Here is a 17,150-nt window from a genome sequence, read left to right as displayed (position 1 = left end):
AGTAATGCAAATGTTTGTGATGCGCCATCTGTTGGAATGAGAAGGACACAGCAACTGGGAAGACACCCGGACACTTGTCCTTTTATTAAGGTGGAATAGTGCCTTTTATTGTCATTTTCTTAAATAGTATAATACATTTTTGTTATGGGGTTTTCTTTCTTTCTTTCTTTCTTTCTTTCTTTCTTTCTTTCTTTCTTTCTTTCTTTCTTTCTTTCAATGTAGAGCCTTTTATTGTCATTTTGTTAAATAGTGTAACACATTTTTACAGTAGTCTTTAATTATGTTTCTAGATAGTGCCTTTTATGGTTATTTCATTAAATATGGTAACACATTTTGCAGTAATGGGTTTTTTGTCTTCCTCTACAGTTCCTTTCATTGTCATATCCTTAAGTTTATTTCTACACTAATGGGTTTGTTTGTTTCTTTTTTATATAGTGCCTTTTATTGCTATTTCTTTAAATAGTATAAATACATATCTATATTTTTCTTTCTTTCTTTCTTTCTTTCTTTCTTTCTTTCTTTCTTTCTTTCTTTTTAGTGCATTTTATTGTCATTTTGTTAAATACTGTAACACATTTTATGGTATTGTGATTTCTTTCTGTGTGGTTTCTTTTGTTGTCATTTCCTTAATGCTATGTATAAAGTAATGGATTTATTACTTTCTTTATATATAGTACCTTTTATTGTCATTTGCTTAAATAGTATAAATACATTTTTATACTTACGGGTTTCTGTATTTATATATAGTGCATTTATTGTTTTTTTTGCTAAATAATGGTACACATTTTTACAGTAATGTCTTTCTTTCTTTCTTTCTTTCTTTCTTTCTTTCTTTCTTTCTTTCTTTCTTTCTTTCTTTCTTTCTTTCTAGCTTGCTCTCTAGTCCCACTGGCTCCTCCATATTTGACCCGGTGAGCTCTCCTGCCCTGCTGCTCTCCCTCCAGGCTCCTGCCCCTCGGTGGTCATTTGAACTCTGTGTTGGCCCGTGGTCAATGGCGGTCTGTCTTTGGCCTGCCTCTCCTCACATTTGCCATGTTTTGTTGGCCCAGTTTGTACGTCACAACCACGTCTGCACACACACACACACACACACTCTCACACACTCACACACACACCAAGTTTGTCCTTTGCCCTGGCAGGCACGTCTCCTCTCCAGCTCTGTCCTTCTTGTCCCCTTACCTCTGCTCTACTGCCCGAGGCTCACATTTGGTTTCCAAGCAGGAGATCCTTCACTGTGGTCCGCCGACTATTGTGAGTTTTAGAAGGTGGTCTGGTTCATGGTGTCTGACAGGTCGCCCCCAATTGTCAGGCCTGTAACCTGTGCTCTTGTCCCATTCCAGGTCCCATAAGGTTAGGAGATTCCCAGGAATGACTCCCACTTCCTAGTAGCACAGACCAGGGGCCATCATGATTCTGGATGTGGTGCCAACCTACCAACGTGAGGCCCGTTTTAATGGCTTCTACAGCGAGCTCCGCAGGAAGTACCCCAACACATTTGCCTTGGCTGGAGGCCTGGGCCGTGAGGAGGCCGTTGCCCCTCTAAAGAAGCTGCCCCACCTGGAGCAGAGGCCACTTCTCCATCCTGGAATCCTCCCCAGTCCCAGTGGCTCCCCCACAACTCCAGATTCTCGACAAGGTCGGGACATCCTTCACCGGGTGGACAGCAGTAGCAGCAGATGGTCACAGGTATCCAAGGCCAGTGCCCGACCTCACGTTATTGTTAAGAACCGCATTGTGGCACCAGTCCTCCAGGAAGACACCAAAGGCAGCAGCAGGCAGCTCAAGCTGCCCACCCTGACCACCCAGGTTGAACAGAACCGGGCGGCACTACGACGCAGGCTGTATCTCAACACTGGTCCAGCTGCCAGGACCCCGGACAGTCCACTGGTCAAGCCTCATCCTCCCACCCAGCCTAGGAGTCCGGAGCCAAGTTCAGCCCAGCCAAAGAGTTCAGGAGCCACCGTCCAGCCTCCCAAAGAGGTGGAGGACCCCTCATCCCCGAGGTCCTTGGTGAGGATTGTGGGCTTCAGGACCTCTGAGCTGCTGCCCAGCAAGCCTAAGCTGGAGCTTCAAGAGGCACCAGGTGGTCAGAGCGTGGAGCCGGGCAGCACCAGCCGTAAGCAGAGCTTCATTGCACTTTAGTGGCGCTTTGCTGATGTTCATTTGCAGTCACTGAGGGTCTTCTTCTCGTCTTCTGTTTCTGTGCAGGACTGTCAGCCTCCGACAGCGATGCCGACTCAGGGATCTCCATGGGCTTCCCAGCGTCCAGGTAATCAGGGGGCAGCCGCTTGACATTTCCCCTAATGAGCCGCTGACCTTTCATGTAATTGAATAATCAATGGCCGCTGCTTCTCTTGGGGGGGCTGGCAAGGTCAGCCTGAAGGTTGAAAGATTCTTAATCACACATCGACGGGGAGAAACTCGATGACCAGCTTAGCTGGTGTGACAATCCTGATGCTATCTTGGTAGTGTTACTAATGAAAGGCGCTATATAATATGGACAATTGACTGGGGAAGCCTCTGGTGAAAGGCGCTATATAACACTATGTTTGTTCAGTGCCTGCAGATAATATGGAGGCTTTCTAGTAGTCTTAGTTATGAAAGGTGCTATATATGATGAAGATTGACCAGGGAAGCCTCTGCTGAAAGGCGCTATATAAGATTACGTTTGGTCAGAAAAGTGCCTACAGGTAATCTGGAGGCTTTCTAGTAGTCTTAGTTATGAAAGGTGCTATATAATATGGAGATTGGCCAGGGAAGCCTCTGCTGAAAGGCGCTATATAACATTACGTTTGTTCAGTGCCTGCAGATAATATGGAGGCTTTCTGGTAGTCTTAGTTATGAAAGGCGCTATATAAGATGAGGATTGACCAGGGAAGTCTCTGATGAAAGGCGCTATATAATATGGAAGATTGACCAGGGAAGCCTCTGATGAAAGGCGCTATATAATATGGAAGATTGACCAGGGAAGCCTCTGATGAAAGGCGCTATATAATATGGAAGATTGACCAGGGAAGTCTCTGGTGAAAGGCGCTATATAAAATTATGTTTGTTCAGTGCCTGCAGATAATATGGAGGCTTTCTGGTAGTCTTAGTTATGAAAGGCGCTATATAAGATGAGGATTGACCAGGGAAGTCTCTGATGAAAGGCGCTATATAATATGGAAGATTGACCAGGGAAGCCTCTGATGAAAGGTGCTATATAATATGGAGATTGGCCAGGGAAGCCTCTGCTGAAAGGTGCTATATAACATTACGTTTGTTCAGTGCCTGCAGATAATATGGAGGCTTTCTGGTAGTCTTAGTTATGAAAGGCGCTATATAAGATGAGGATTGACCAGGGAAGTCTCTGATGAAAGGCGCTATATAATATGGAAGATTGACCAGGGAAGCCTCTGATGAAAGGCGCTATATAATATGGAAAATTGACCAGGGAAGTCTCTGGTGAAAGGCGCTATATAACATTATGTTTGTTCAGTGCCTGCAGATAATATGGAGGCTTTCTGGTAGTCTTAGTTATGAAAGGCGCTATATAAGATGAGGATTGACCAGGGAAGTCTCTGATGAAAGGCGCTATATAATATGGAAGATTGACCAGGGAAGCCTCTGATGAAAGGCGCTATATAATATGGAAAATTGACCAGGGAAGTCTCTGGTGAAAGGCGCTATATAACATTATGTTTGTTCAGTGCCTGCAGATAATATGGAGGCTTTCTGGTAGTCTTAGTTATGAAAGGCGCTATATATGATGAAGATTTACCAGGGAAGCCTCTGCTGAAAGGCACTATATAAGATTACATTTGGGCAGTAAAGTGCCTGCAGATAATCTGGAGGCTTTCTGGCCTGTCTTAGTGAAGAGAGGCAACACACAAGATGAAGACTGAGTAGGCTGAAAGGCGCTATACTGTAGAAGATGAAGATTGATTGGTTAAGCATTTGCTGATGATTCCGGTGCTAGCAGGCAGTGCTGATAATGAAAGGCACCATATAAGAAGAGTGTTGATTGGTAGAGTGTCTGCAGGTAATCTGGAGGCTTTCTGGTAGTTTTAGTTATGAAAGGCGCTATATAAGATGACACTGGACCAGGAAAGCCTCTGCTGAAAGGCACTATATAACATTACATTTGGTCAGTAAAGTGCCTGCAGATAAAAGCACCTAACACTTGTTCAGCGCTTTTATGATAATCTGGAAAGTGAAAGGCACTATACAAGAGAGATGAAATCAATATTCTTTAATCTTAAACATCCAGGTTACGACTGTCTGAGCATAGAAGATAAGCGTTGGGATTTTCAGATTTGCCATTTGCCTGCTGTATTTGTATCTGACATGTTTTTAAATGTGTGTAACCCCTTTTAGAGTAAAGGCGCTATATCGCATTCATTTGCTGCTGCTGCTCCAGTTTTCTTTTTTCTTCCCCCCCCCCCTTCAGCCCCCCAACTGTTTCGTCAGCCTCGAGGCCACAAGCCCCACTCGTCCATCGCACTGGCATACTCGCCCATCATAAAGAAGGCAAGACAGGCCCCCTAAAGGCGGACCACACCATCCCGATCCCACCGAAGTACAGCGCCCCGTAAGTACCGTTTTTTTTTTTTTCTTTTTTTGGAGGTTTTGCTGTCTCTGTCTGATATGTAAAGGTGTTTATCTGGTATGCAAATCCGCACCATTCAATGTGTCTCCACCAAGTTTTGCACACAGACCCACTTGTGCAGCAGAAGACCACACACTGCGTTCCAATCCAACATTTTGTTGTCGCTCTTCCACTTATCCGGTGCAATGCTCGGTTACAGCTGCTTGTGTTTGTCTGGCATTCAAATCCTCATTGGTAAACCTTACCCCCCCACCCCCCCGGATCTGGACAGGGGAACACCTCAAGGCTACGTTTCATTCTGTCATTTACATGGTGCCACCAACACGGGCAGCGCCATGTGTGTCAGCTGGTGCACACGGTGGCTCTCTGGAGTCACATCATGCCACTTACAGTCTCGGGGTTAGTCAGACTTGCAGACAGGACTTCATCACTTTACAGTTTACGTGATAAATTTAGGGACTTTCCAGCCCAGGTCTGCGCACCCCTGCATGTGACAGCCAATAGCAGAGCTGGAAGTATATGAAGGGTTAACAGCTACAGTGTTGTTTTCTGTTCTCTTTTTTCCATTCTGTCGCAGTACATAAAACACGTGACGTCAGGCGGGCGAACTTCTCTCCCGTTTGTCAGGTCCAAATCCACCCCCCCCCAACATGTTCATCAATCCTCATCGCTGCCTTCTATTCACTGTAATTCCGGCTGAGTGCTCATTGGTTGTCAGCTGTCACATGCACAGAGCTATCCCTTTGACAAATGACAAAATCGAACCCGGGGACAGTTGGAGTGACATGCTAAGATTATATAAAGTCATCTCATGTGACGGGGCCTTTAAAGTTTACAAGTAATAAAATATTTTACTGTAGCAGCAACTTTGAAGGCCCAATATGCTTGGATTTATTTTTTAGTCGTGGTGTGTATGTGCAGCGTAAATACAGCATTTTAAAACAAAGATACCTTCCAGTCCCTGCTCACACAGACACACACACACACACACTCACACACACACACGTCTTTCATAGTGAGAACTAAGGTGCAGGCAAGCGTCGAAAAATCTAAAAGCGCATACATGCGCCATCTAGTGGCTGTGGTTGAGCGTGAGCAGAGCAGACTGCTCCATACACACACACAGGTCTCTCATTTATATTTGTCTAATAATATATATTGTGAGGGATGGCCGACAGTTTATCCCGGCCAATACCCCCAAGCTGCCAGATGGAGCCATCCCTGCAACATGGAGGGGCCCCGGATTCCAGCAGGACATCACGGAACTTGGAGTCTTTCATCACAGCCCTGCTGGATACCGTGGGGGCCGCCAGGGGACGCTGCAGGGAGGTTCAAGGACTTGTATTTTCCATATAACCCGGAAGTACTTCCCAGTCACGGGGACAGAAGAAATGACGTACTTGCGGGTTGAAGAAAAGAAGGAGTTTGCGTCTGACCCGGAAGTGACTTGAGGGAAAGAAGCCCTTCCGGGTCAAGAGATATAAAAGGACTATGGGAAACACCAAAAAGTTAAGCCGAGTCGGGAGGAAAGGGTGACTGAGCTGCTGGGAGTAGGAGGATTGTGATTAGAGTATTGATTATTGTTTGAGTATTGTGGAGTAGAGGTGCTTTGTGCACATATTTATTACAATAAATTCATTGTTGGACTTTTATCTGGTATCAGTACGTGTTGTCCGAGGGTTCAAGGGGACGGTAGCGCTCCTGTCTGTCACAATATATATGAGAGACCCCTTTCCAGGAAGGTTGGGTGTGCTGTGGGTGTCAAAAAAAAAAGGGGTCAATACAACACAATACACAGAACACAATATCTATATATATATATATATAATTCACTAAGCAGCCACCAGCGCAAGCAAGACACCCATGGAAGCACGCAGGACGGAGCCACGCCCACCAACTCTAAGACCATTGGATACGACGACAACTCGCAGAGCCACGCCCACCAACTCAGATGCAGCAACTCGCAACACAGGGCGTCATTTGCGTTCGTCTCTGCTACACTCCACATGCACCTCTGAGCCACGCTGACTTTTCATTATTCTTTTCGATTATGACGCACAGCCGCGTCCACCATCGCAAACTGTTTTACACGCCATGGTCTTAGAGTTGGTGGGCGGGTCTCCGTGAGCTGCTCTTGCGAGCGGGCACATGACCAGGCGGTGTGTATGCTTCGAGAACAAGGGTGGATGCGGCAGGACCATCTAAGAAGAGGCATGTTTGTCGCGGATGTGAATCACTGTGTGCAGCGTATGACGGCAGTCCTCCAATTGTCAATCACGGACAATTGTATGCTATCCTCTCTCCAGAGTTCCATCTTTTCATTCACCTACAGTCGTATCCTTAAACCCACCCCATTTGGACAACTGTGTCTTTCAGGAAGTGTTCACCCATCAATAAATAATTATGCGGCGTATGCTATGCTGCGGGTTGGCTAGTACAATATAACAGTACAATAGAAATATTAGAGGGGTGGCACGGTGGCGCAGTGGGTAGCGCTGCTGCCTTGCAGTTGGGAGACCTGGGTTCGCTTCCCGGGTCCTCCCTGCGTGGAGTTTGCATGTTCTCCAAGTGTCTGCGTGGGTTTCCTCCCACAGTCCAAAGACATGCAGGTTAGGTGGATTGGCGATTCTAAATTGGCCCAAGTGTGTGTTTGTGTGTGTCCTGCAGTGGGTTGGCACCCTGCCCGGGATTGGTTCCTGCCTTGTGCCCTGTGTTGGCTGGGATTGGCTCCAGCAGACCCCCATGACCCTATGTTCGGATTCAGCGGGTTGGACAATGGATGGATGGATGGAAATATTAGAAGTATGGAGCAGGCAGGCAGAACAACTTGGCAGGTGGGCAGTGGCATCAAGTGGCACATTTGAGTACCGAGAAGTGTAATAAGAGCATAAGTTTAATATGTCACTGTGCTCTGTGCAAATATATTTTATAAATCTGCCTTTTCCTCCTCACATGCACAGTTGACACAGAACCAGATTTAGCACAGGGGCTCATCATATAGAACTGCTAGGCAAGCATTAGACAGACAGAGAGAACTGGGAAGCGGCCAGTCAGACTGAGGACTGTTGTATACTATTGTTAGTCATCATGAAACTGTATCCTCTTTTGCCTTATTTGGAATGGCATGATTCACCTAAAGAAGGTGAAGAAGAAAGAGTATAAAGCCTTGGGACACTGAAGCCAATGGACGGATGGCAGATAACGTCATCCGATCCTGAAAATTCCTCCAATGCAGCAGCAAAAATGACCGAACTGGGTCATTGCCATTGGCTTCCGTTGTCTGTTATGCAGTGTAAGCCGACATTAAACAATGCTAAGTTATTTCTCCTATGTGTTTTCTTACCGTCGTCTCACTAAGGGAGGGGGATCGCCTTTGTATATCATAGCTATATTGGTTCGGGTTATGTAACACGACGCAATTACAAAAGAACTCATTCCCAGGGAGCTGATGTCCAGCTAATGCTCCCTGCTGGACACAAGAAGAGAAACAGAACAGGTGATGGTTAGTAACAAATTCTAACGATCATATTCCTTAGGCCCGTGTCTGCGTGGGTTTCCTCCGGGCGCTCCGGTTTCCTCCCACATTCCAAAGACATGCAGGTTAGGTGGATTGGCGATTCTAAATTGGCCTTAGTGTGTGCTTGGTGTGTGGGTGTGTTTGTGTGTGTCCTGCGGTGGGTTGGCACCCTGCCCGGGATTGTTTCCTGCCTTGTGCCCTGTGTTGGCTGGGATTGGCTCCAGCCGACCCCCGTGACCCTGTGTTCGGATTCAGCGGGTTGGAAAATGGATGGATGGATGGATATTCCTTAGGCTTAAGAGCTAATGACTAACAACAGAGATGCAGTCTGCACAGTTAATCAGCAGCTCTAGTCAGGGTGTGCTAAACTGAAATCGTGAGTCTTCAGCCGGGATTTGAAGCCTGGGACCGCAGGGGCATCTCTTATAGTAGCAGGCAGACCAGTCCACAGTTTAGGGGCCCTGTAACTAAAAAATGACCCCTTTACTTAAAAGTTGTTACCCATTAGCCCCCCAGCTCCCTCTTAACAGTGTCTTCAGAGATTAAAGTGAACTGGTAAACCAGCCTCTTGCATAAAACCACAGCTAAGATGTCTCCTCTCTTCTCTCCTCTTCATCCTCAGACTCAAGGAGTCCCCAAGACAACTGAAGCCCCCTGGCCGTCCCGAAACAGCGAAAGAAGGCCGAGTTCCATCCAGGGTGCGATTCCGAGATGAGTCCATATGGGACGTAGAATCCCGCTTCAGGGAAAGATTTCATCAGAGCAGGACCACCACAGATGGCAGCTGTGAAGATCTCTTGTGTGCAAGGAAAGAATGTGCACCTTTGGCCAGTGAGGTCAACCAAGTCATAGAAAAGACCCCTGTGGTGAACAATAAGAAGGACGGCCCACACAGCATGGCCAGAGGCAATGGAGACAGGGAGCCACCATGTCAACAGCTTTCGAACACTGATCACAGGCAACAAGGTCCAGCCCCTGGGGTCCTGAAGAGAGTGAGACAGGAAGGGGCACCGGACAAAGGTGCTGAGACCTGCCATGAGAAGAGCAGAAGTGCTTCCAGGTCTCACTCCGCAGAGCTCCCCATGGATCAAGCCAACCTGAAAGCTGACTCTGATGACAAAGAGGGTCTGAAAGGCGTGAAGGTGGCAGGCCAAGTTAGAACAAACAGTGCCCCCCGGAACTTTGCGATGCCTGAACAGCGTAATGGCCTTGGCCAGAAATACCTGGAGTTCAACCCTGTGGAGAATCAGCTGTCGGTACAGAGCCGACTGAAGAAAGGTGAGTGTCAGGGCTGGGCATGGGGGGTCAGCTGGGCAGCACAGACCTCTGGGGAAAATGACCAGAGGCAAAAGTGGGCATGGTGGGTACGAGGAAACACGTGACTGTAACTCCATGGTAAGTCAGTATCTGAGCTGATGATGGACAAACTGAGGATAATCGAGCACTGGGGGGTCAGGGGCTTGGTGGGCAGTGCAAGTCCAAATAGAAATTACATGTCTGGACAATGGTGGGCTGGGAGAAGCACATGAGAGCAACACCATGGTAAGCCAGCATCGGAGCCCTTCACGCCAACACTGAGCACAAGATGGCAGCAAATCCTGGTCATTTTTAAACCTTTCCAAACCTGCTGAATCCAGCTTAGGGTTGGTTACAGCAGCACTTGGTATAAGGTAGGGGGCCCACCCTGCTGGCCCATCACGGGGTCTACTCTTGCCCATATGTGCCCAAAGGGGAATCACCAAGTAACCAACCTTGCACACTTTGGGATGTGGGAGAAAATCTGGAGGAGGAGGACGAGGAAACCCCCCGGCATGAAGAGGGGGAGAGCATTGCACAGTGTCAAACCCAGGGCCAGTAAGTCAGAAACACTAAGCACTGTGCCACCACGCCACCCTCACCAGTACATGCAAGTTAGACATTGGATCAATGAGCAATCTCACATACATATTAACAATACTATTTGTGTAAGAAAATATGTTTATAATTAAAAACAAAAACATTGTAACGCGTATCTTAGTTGTCACCTGCATGCTGTGCCCAGCTTATCAGTCTCCTATATCCTGTAGCAGAGAGGGACTCGACAGACCTGATGCAGTTCTACACCAAAGTGAAGCGGACGTTGAAAGCCACTGTGAAGAGGATGCAGACGCCAAAGGCTACTGAGCAATGGCCGGGCAGGGGCACTGACTTTGACAGCATTGGCTTTGTCCTGCGGGCAGGTGTGTCAGAGGGCACCATGCACATCACAAGAAAGGAGCGGCCCTACCTTGTGAGAGACAACCCATCTCCAGCACCGAGGTGGGTCTCGATGTGTGTGCTCTTCTTGCTTAAAAATTGTTCAGCGTGTTGGGGGATTCATAAATAGTCTAACTGGGTCATGGTGACCAGAGTGCCCCTCAGGTGGTCCTCATATTCTTAAATGATGCAGACTTTATTTCTCTTCCCAGAAATGGCAAGCAAGACTCAGTAAGACGGACCATAAAGTGTGCTCCTCCTCAGAGAAAGCCAACTTTCCATGACAGTGACACCCAAGAGGACGAGATGAGGGCAGCCCACCTGAATTCAATAGAGATAGTAAGAGATTATGGGGACACTTGGGGGGTGGAGAGAAGCTCACGATGCCGGACAAGTTGTTTGCCCTGTCGTTGGGAAGTGGGAGGAGACATTGTGGCCTTGCCCGCTGTGGCTGGCCTCTTCTGGAGCACAAAGGCTGCAACCTGAGCCCCTATTGGTGCGCAGCACCCTTAAATCTGTGCTTATTATGTGGGCTGCAGATTGCTGTTGTTATGACATTTGAATCTTTAAGAAAAAATAATAATCTTATGATATTCATCTTTCCATTTGCAAAGAATCATTTTTACTTGAGGTTTGGAATGCCAACATATTTCAATGTTTAACGAGTGAAAAAACTTGCATACCTTCAGTCCCATGCATTTCTCTGTCTTTGTTATTCTTGTATTCTATGTCCTGCACTTGATGCTCAGTAGATGGAGCTGCTCTTCTTCATCCTCTTATGGGGCTCTTTGTTGTATCATCAGCCGCTGCGATTTACTTGACGCTCAGCAGATGTTGTTACCTTTCTTGTTCTTTCTGCCATGTCACTTTGTTTGCCGATTAATTGAGTTTGGTATCTCTGTAGCCCAAAGCCTCTACCCTGGAGCTCCAAGTACCTGGAATTGACTTAATGAACAGTCGTCATTATTTGGGTCTTATCCTTAACCATAGTGTAACTGGGCATTGCATTTGTCATTCCAACAGATGGCGCGCCACCAATATGTGTAGTAATAAAATGCAGTACTACAACTGTTTGCAGTGTGCCATCTGTTGGTATGACACAGCAATTGGATGGACATCCAGACACACAGACCTGTCCTTGTATTAAGGAGGAAGAGTGCCTTTTATTGTCATTTCTTTAAATAATATACTACCTTAAATATCTTTCTTTCTTTCTTTCTTTCTAGTGCCTTTTATTGTCATTTCTTTAAATAATATACTACCTTATATATCTTTCTTTCTTTCTTTCTTTCTTTCTTTCTTTCTTTCTTTCTTTCTTTCTAGTGCCTTTTATTGTCATTTTGTTAAATAGTGTAAGACATTTTTACAGTAATGTTTTCAATCGGGTAGGATTGTAATACTTGCTCTGACCCAGCAGATGGCACTGGAATCAAAACTGTAGCACATAAGAAACTACTGGGACCCCTAGGGTCAAAAGTTTGGGTTCTAAAGTGGTCTGTCTTGTCCGCATTGTCCTACAGAGCAAATATACAAAATTTGGTCCAGATCGGTCAAGGGGTGTATGATTATATGAGGGACAGGCAGACATTCTGTTTTATTACATATATTGTGGTCAACAGGGGGGCGCTACATACCCCAACCATACCCCAAACACAGACATACAGACAGATCCCGGGTTTAAAATGAAGGCCTTTAGTTTAAACAAATACATCCACACAGCAATTCTACACACACTTTCTCCACTGCTACTCCTCGTAGGCGAGTGTTGCCCATCTCCTCTCATGGCTTCAACTCACCTGGACAAGGCACGGCAGTTTCTTTTATTCCAGTGCCAGGGCTTCACCCATTGAAAGTACTCTATTCAACACCCTATAATGGCACCAATGGATCCCAGCATGGCTGCACTACCGGACTACATTACCCAGCATTCCCTGCAGGTATCCGAATGGGTCCCATAGCCCAGGGATGCTGCCATCTAGTGGATTTGGGGGGACATATAGCCTTGAGACATGCAGTCCTTGTTTTATTTTCTTGTTTATTTCTTAAGGTTATTAATTACTTACTGTTTTTTTGGTCTGTTTCCTTTTCGGATAATTCACCTCTTTTATAAACTATGAATGGTATACTTTTGTGACTTTAAGTTTGTAAAACACAATTTTGTGCTTTGTTTCTCCCTCACCTGACTTCTTGTTTTCTGCAGGAGAAAGCCGTTTCCAAGAAGGTGCAGCCCTTTCTGAGGAAGGGCAGATCCAAAGGCTGGCACGGGGTCCTGCCAGTGTCGGAAGCTAAAGGGTACGTGAATACCCATTTACCCGCTGCTATGGGTCTGGGGACATTGCGTAATTCTGTGCTCTGCACTTCCATAGGGACCGAGCCAAGCACAGGACGGGCTGGGCCGTCGTGCAGAGGACGAATCCCGATGGCAGTGTGCTTGTCGAATGGGGCTTCCCCACACGGGGACCTGCAGGAATCGGCTTCTCCAAGGGTTTTGATCGAGGTAAGGTCTGGCAGGACATCATCCTCGCCTGTCATGCATGGTGGCACAGGTCTGTTCCTACTGTTAGGTTTCTTTGTGGATTTTGCCCGTTTCCAAATGACATTAAAGGACTCGGAGAGTCTGGTGAATTCTTTGGGCAGATGGTGCTGGCACTGCTCACCCACCTCTCTTGTGCCATCCCTACGGTGGAGCATGGCGGTGGCAGGATCAGGGGGTGCATGGACAGAGAGACTGGTCACAGCTGAGGGAGGGCTAAATGCAGCCAGACACAGAGAGGTCCTTGAAGTAAACCCGCTCCAGAGAGCAGACCACCTCAAACTGGGGCGGCGGCGGCGGTGGCTCACTTCTGAGTTGAGCCCACTATTTCGGAGTAGTCATCACCATCATCATGAATCAAATCAATGACAACTTTGAACATTGATCAAAAATTGGAAATTTTCTTCTCTTATTCCCAGCGTTGAGTATTTGATGTTTACGTTGAGATATCTTTACATTTTCTCCATTGGATGTCGTCCCAGATAACTGTCATACAGTATTTCAGCCATCTAGCATTGCAATCAGACAGACACGCAGACGGGCACACAGACAGACAAACCGACACGTGTCCGTTCATTAACTCTTTAAGGGCTGATGTTAACTTTTGTCAAAAGGAGGAGTTGACGATGGTAATCAACTGTAAACTGTGACTAAACCAACCATTACGTTGGACTCTCGTTGCTAGAAGGAAAGTTCGATTCATTGGTTTGACCGAGATTCCCTGCGCTCACGTGAGTAGCAGGGCGCACACAACGGCAAAAATAGCACTGAGATCTGGCGAGAGATCAAAGCGAATGTGAAAAGCAAAATGCTATTGCTTTCAGTTTCGCCCATTCCTTGTTGGACTCAGATTTTGATAAAAGTGATCGAAAATGAATGTTAGGTTCCAGCTTCAGCTGGTCGGTCCCCAGCTAGTAGGGTTACTGACAATGTTCGTCAGGGAGGACTGCCACTTAAAAATGACAAGAGGTAGAATCCAGATTGTAATGCACTGTGACCGTGACTGCCTCCGTTGCTGTCCCAGCCATGTGAAGACAGCCTGGCAGCAAGCCTGCCGTTCATTCTTGGCAAACCAGCAGCCACAGCATGCAGCAACAGACGTTTTATGTTGATTTCTGTGTGAAAGCATCATTTTTTGGAAAAAATATTCAACCCTCAAAGAGTTAAGGTGGTGTGCGACTCACACATTGTTGGTTTTTGTTCAATTTACAATGGGAGGGGCACAGCACCAGGCCTTGATTGGCAGGTGTGCCCACCTCTTGAGGGAGCACCCACAAATCACAGGAATGGCGTAGATCATCAACAAAATAAACAGCAACACATACAAATAAATCAAACATGTGCAACGAAGACACAAAACGAGCATTTGAACCCCAGCCAGGTATTGTGGGTGGTTCCCAGGAGGCGGGGCCCACCTGCCCATCAATACAATAAATACAATACAGTTTGTTTTTGTATAGCCCATAATCACACAGGAAGTGCCACAATGGGCATCACTGTCCTATGAAGGCTGAGTACAACCCACAGTTCCTTGCGGTTCACTGAAGGCGCTCAAGTTGTGTTGGTGAGTTTTCTTGTGTTATTTAGATTTTATGACCCTATTTTTTGACTCCATCTCTGAGAATTTGGTTTACAAACTACTAGATGCCCAGGGTCCTAGGTTGCAGAATCATCAGAGGGGCATCAGAGTCCAGTGTCCCAGGTCCATAGGTCCCACTCTTGCACAGTACGGGTGCACACCACATATCCTGCTGACCAGCTCTGACCCAATATTTCCATCCATCAAGCAGCACAGAAGCCCCACCCATCTTTATTTGCATAAATCTCCACTGACAGGCAGCTTAGAGACCCTAAAATGGTCCCAGTGTGAGTGACTGTGAGATGTCTATGACGTACTGTCCAGGATTGGGTCCGGTGCCGTCAGACAAAGGGTTGAGAACATTCCTATTGTTGTCACACATCTCTACCTGCTCCAGTGGTGTCGTGGCTTCAGAGCCGATGCCCATTTTCTCCACAGATCTCCAAAGTGGTTAAACAAGCACACAAAACTAAACCGAAGTTCTGCAGCCCTTTCTTGCCAGGAGCCTTCAACAGTTTCACTCTCCTGGTCCCACCTCACTTCTACCTTTCCATCCAAGCCAAATATTTTCTGTTGGGGGCCACTGAGTTCACATTTATTTACCGTTGTGTTGCCGGGTAGCAAATCAAGATAGCACATTTATCTTGGTGGTGTTTACATGTGGGTTGCCTGGAGACAAATGAAGCCAACCCATGATCCTTCAGCTGTGGACACAGACTGAAACACTCTGCTGGCTGCACTTTCAGCACAACTTGGGCTGGTGAAACTTCTTTTTGTTTTAGTTCAGGTCAGGTCAGGTTGGGGAGCAGACACTGGTACAGTGTGTTGCCGTACCCACCATATAACGAAATAGGTTGGGATCCTGGTTGGCAACCCCACCCAGGCAGACACACAGTCCAGCCCCACCTTCTGGAAATGACCCTCTTTCTGCTGCAGCCAGGTGTTACGTGGGTGTCCCCTTGGCCTGGTTCAGTCACTCTGATCCCCAAAAATGAGGGTCCTGTGAGCCGGATCACCCTCGGGTAATCGCGCCACATGGCCGTAGTGCCATAACTGACACTCCCTCACAATGCAGGTCATGTGCCACATTTGGGACTCCGAGCAACATAAAGTCTCACCAGTGGTACCCAAAGATTCTCCGAAGAGACACCAAAGGAGTCCAGTCTTCATCTCAGGTCACTGGATAGCGTCCATGTCTCACAAACAGGAAGCACCAGGGCTCTAAAGACTTGGACCTTCATGCTTCTGTCAAAACTTCTTGACAAGCTTGGAGAGGGCAGGAGGAGGACAGCAGTGACTGGTGGCAGGAACGATGGAGTTCTTCTGCTTAAATGCCGTGTTTGGTTTGTTGCCAAACATGCCTTCTGGTACTGTGGCCAAATGACTCCATCTTTGCCTCGTCCGTTCCAGAGGTTTACTTTTTAAGAAGGTGTTCATTGTGAAACGTTAGCGTGGTAGACTCGTCCACAGTGTCAAGGGCTACACGGAGGTCACGTGATGAAATCCTGGCCTACTTAAGGATGTTGAGCCTGCGCCGTAAGTGATGTGCGGAGGCTGCGCTCTTGAAGGTAATTAATACTTCTGGGTCACGCTGTGCCGCTGGCACGTGTCTGAACGCCCGTTGGTGGCATTTGTAGCACAAAGGAAAGTGAATGATCCATTAGAATGCAGGACGTTTTTGCCCTCCATGGTCACCGCTCTCATTTTTCCACTTTTTCATACATTCGCCAACTTTCAGACTAGGTGATGAAAGGAAACGTCAGGAAATATGTAAGTTACCAAACTGGCCCATCAGAGTCATAGGGGTTGGCATAGTTTTTGTGTCAATGTGATGCATATTCACGTTTTTGAGGTGGTGTGCATCAGGCTACACAGGCGATGGCATACGTATGGCGTAGGCTGGACGTAGAAATATAAATCATCCTTTAGAAACTTCTTTCAGCATCTTGAGTTCTGCTCTCCAGCTGAGCCTCCTGGGGTCACCTGGACTGGATACATTGGCAGTTATTTGAAATCTTCTCGACTTGTACAGTAGATGATCTTCTGGACAGTGGAATGGTTGATTTCTAATTGTCTGTAGATCTTTTACAATACCTTCTCCAGACTCCAAGGCATCTAGAATCTTCTTTCTGAAGGCCTCAGTGAGACTGTCTGGATCTCGACAGGGTGATAGCCCACACGTCAACACCTTATGAAGAGTCTGAGTTAATTTAAATAAGACACAGTCAGACAAGATCCTCCCTCATGATGTTCTGATCATTTGCACCTCATTCTAACTTGAGGAATTAGAGGGTGCACTTACTTTTTCAAATATACAATCGACTTCAAAATGTCATTGTGGCTTGATGTTTTTTAACATCGCCTTTACCTATAGATGCTGTTTAATTCTTCTTTCCATTTTCTACTGCTTATCCTGTTCGGGACGCCGGCACAGCCATCTCAGCAGAGAGGCCCGGATGTCCCTTTTCCCCAACGCCTCCTCTGACTCCTCTTAGGGGATACCAAGACGTTCCCAGGCCAGCTAAGAGATATAATCACTCCAGCACATCTTGGGTCTCATCCCGGTTGGACATGCCTGAAACATCTCCCCCGAGGTTGGCCCTAATCAGATACCCAAACCACCTCAACTGGCTCCTTTCGATGTGAAGGAGCAGTGGCTCTACTTTGAGCTTATCCCCACATGTCTTTGCTCGTCACC

General features: G+C 46.9%; 2 protein-coding genes across 3 annotated transcripts in view; one reads left to right on the top strand and one right to left on the bottom strand.

Annotated features, from left to right (window-relative positions):
• Positions 1 to 14,999, bottom strand: part of ntmt1 (N-terminal Xaa-Pro-Lys N-methyltransferase 1) — a 46,225-nt gene extending 31,226 nt beyond the window's left edge. The window contains exon 1 of the mRNA XM_051932324.1: positions 14,988 to 14,999. The gene's annotated coding sequence lies outside the window, so the exon portion shown is untranslated. The remainder of the gene's footprint in view (positions 1 to 14,987) is intronic.
• Positions 1 to 17,150, top strand: part of LOC127529239 (uncharacterized) — a 34,437-nt gene that overhangs the window by 2,719 nt on the left and 14,568 nt on the right. Inside the window, exons 2-9 of one of the 2 annotated variants that reach the window (XM_051932294.1) lie at positions 1,341 to 2,116; positions 2,209 to 2,269; positions 4,430 to 4,570; positions 8,728 to 9,383; positions 10,175 to 10,403; positions 10,553 to 10,679; positions 12,541 to 12,632; positions 12,707 to 12,837. In XM_051932294.1, the coding sequence (XP_051788254.1) occupies positions 1,408 to 2,116; positions 2,209 to 2,269; positions 4,430 to 4,570; positions 8,728 to 9,383; positions 10,175 to 10,403; positions 10,553 to 10,679; positions 12,541 to 12,632; positions 12,707 to 12,837 (2,146 nt within the window). In that variant the 5' untranslated portion in view covers positions 1,341 to 1,407. Of the gene's footprint in view, positions 1 to 1,340; positions 2,117 to 2,208; positions 2,270 to 4,429; positions 4,571 to 8,727; positions 9,384 to 10,171; positions 10,404 to 10,552; positions 10,680 to 12,540; positions 12,633 to 12,706; positions 12,838 to 17,150 lie in introns of both variants that reach the window. The other variant, XM_051932293.1, reaches the window with a different exon arrangement.

This window comes from Erpetoichthys calabaricus, chromosome 9 (assembly GCF_900747795.2).
Source record: "Erpetoichthys calabaricus chromosome 9, fErpCal1.3, whole genome shotgun sequence".
Classification (NCBI taxonomy): domain Eukaryota; kingdom Metazoa; phylum Chordata; class Cladistia; order Polypteriformes; family Polypteridae; genus Erpetoichthys; species Erpetoichthys calabaricus.
This window is presented reverse-complemented; position numbering and strand designations above follow the sequence as displayed.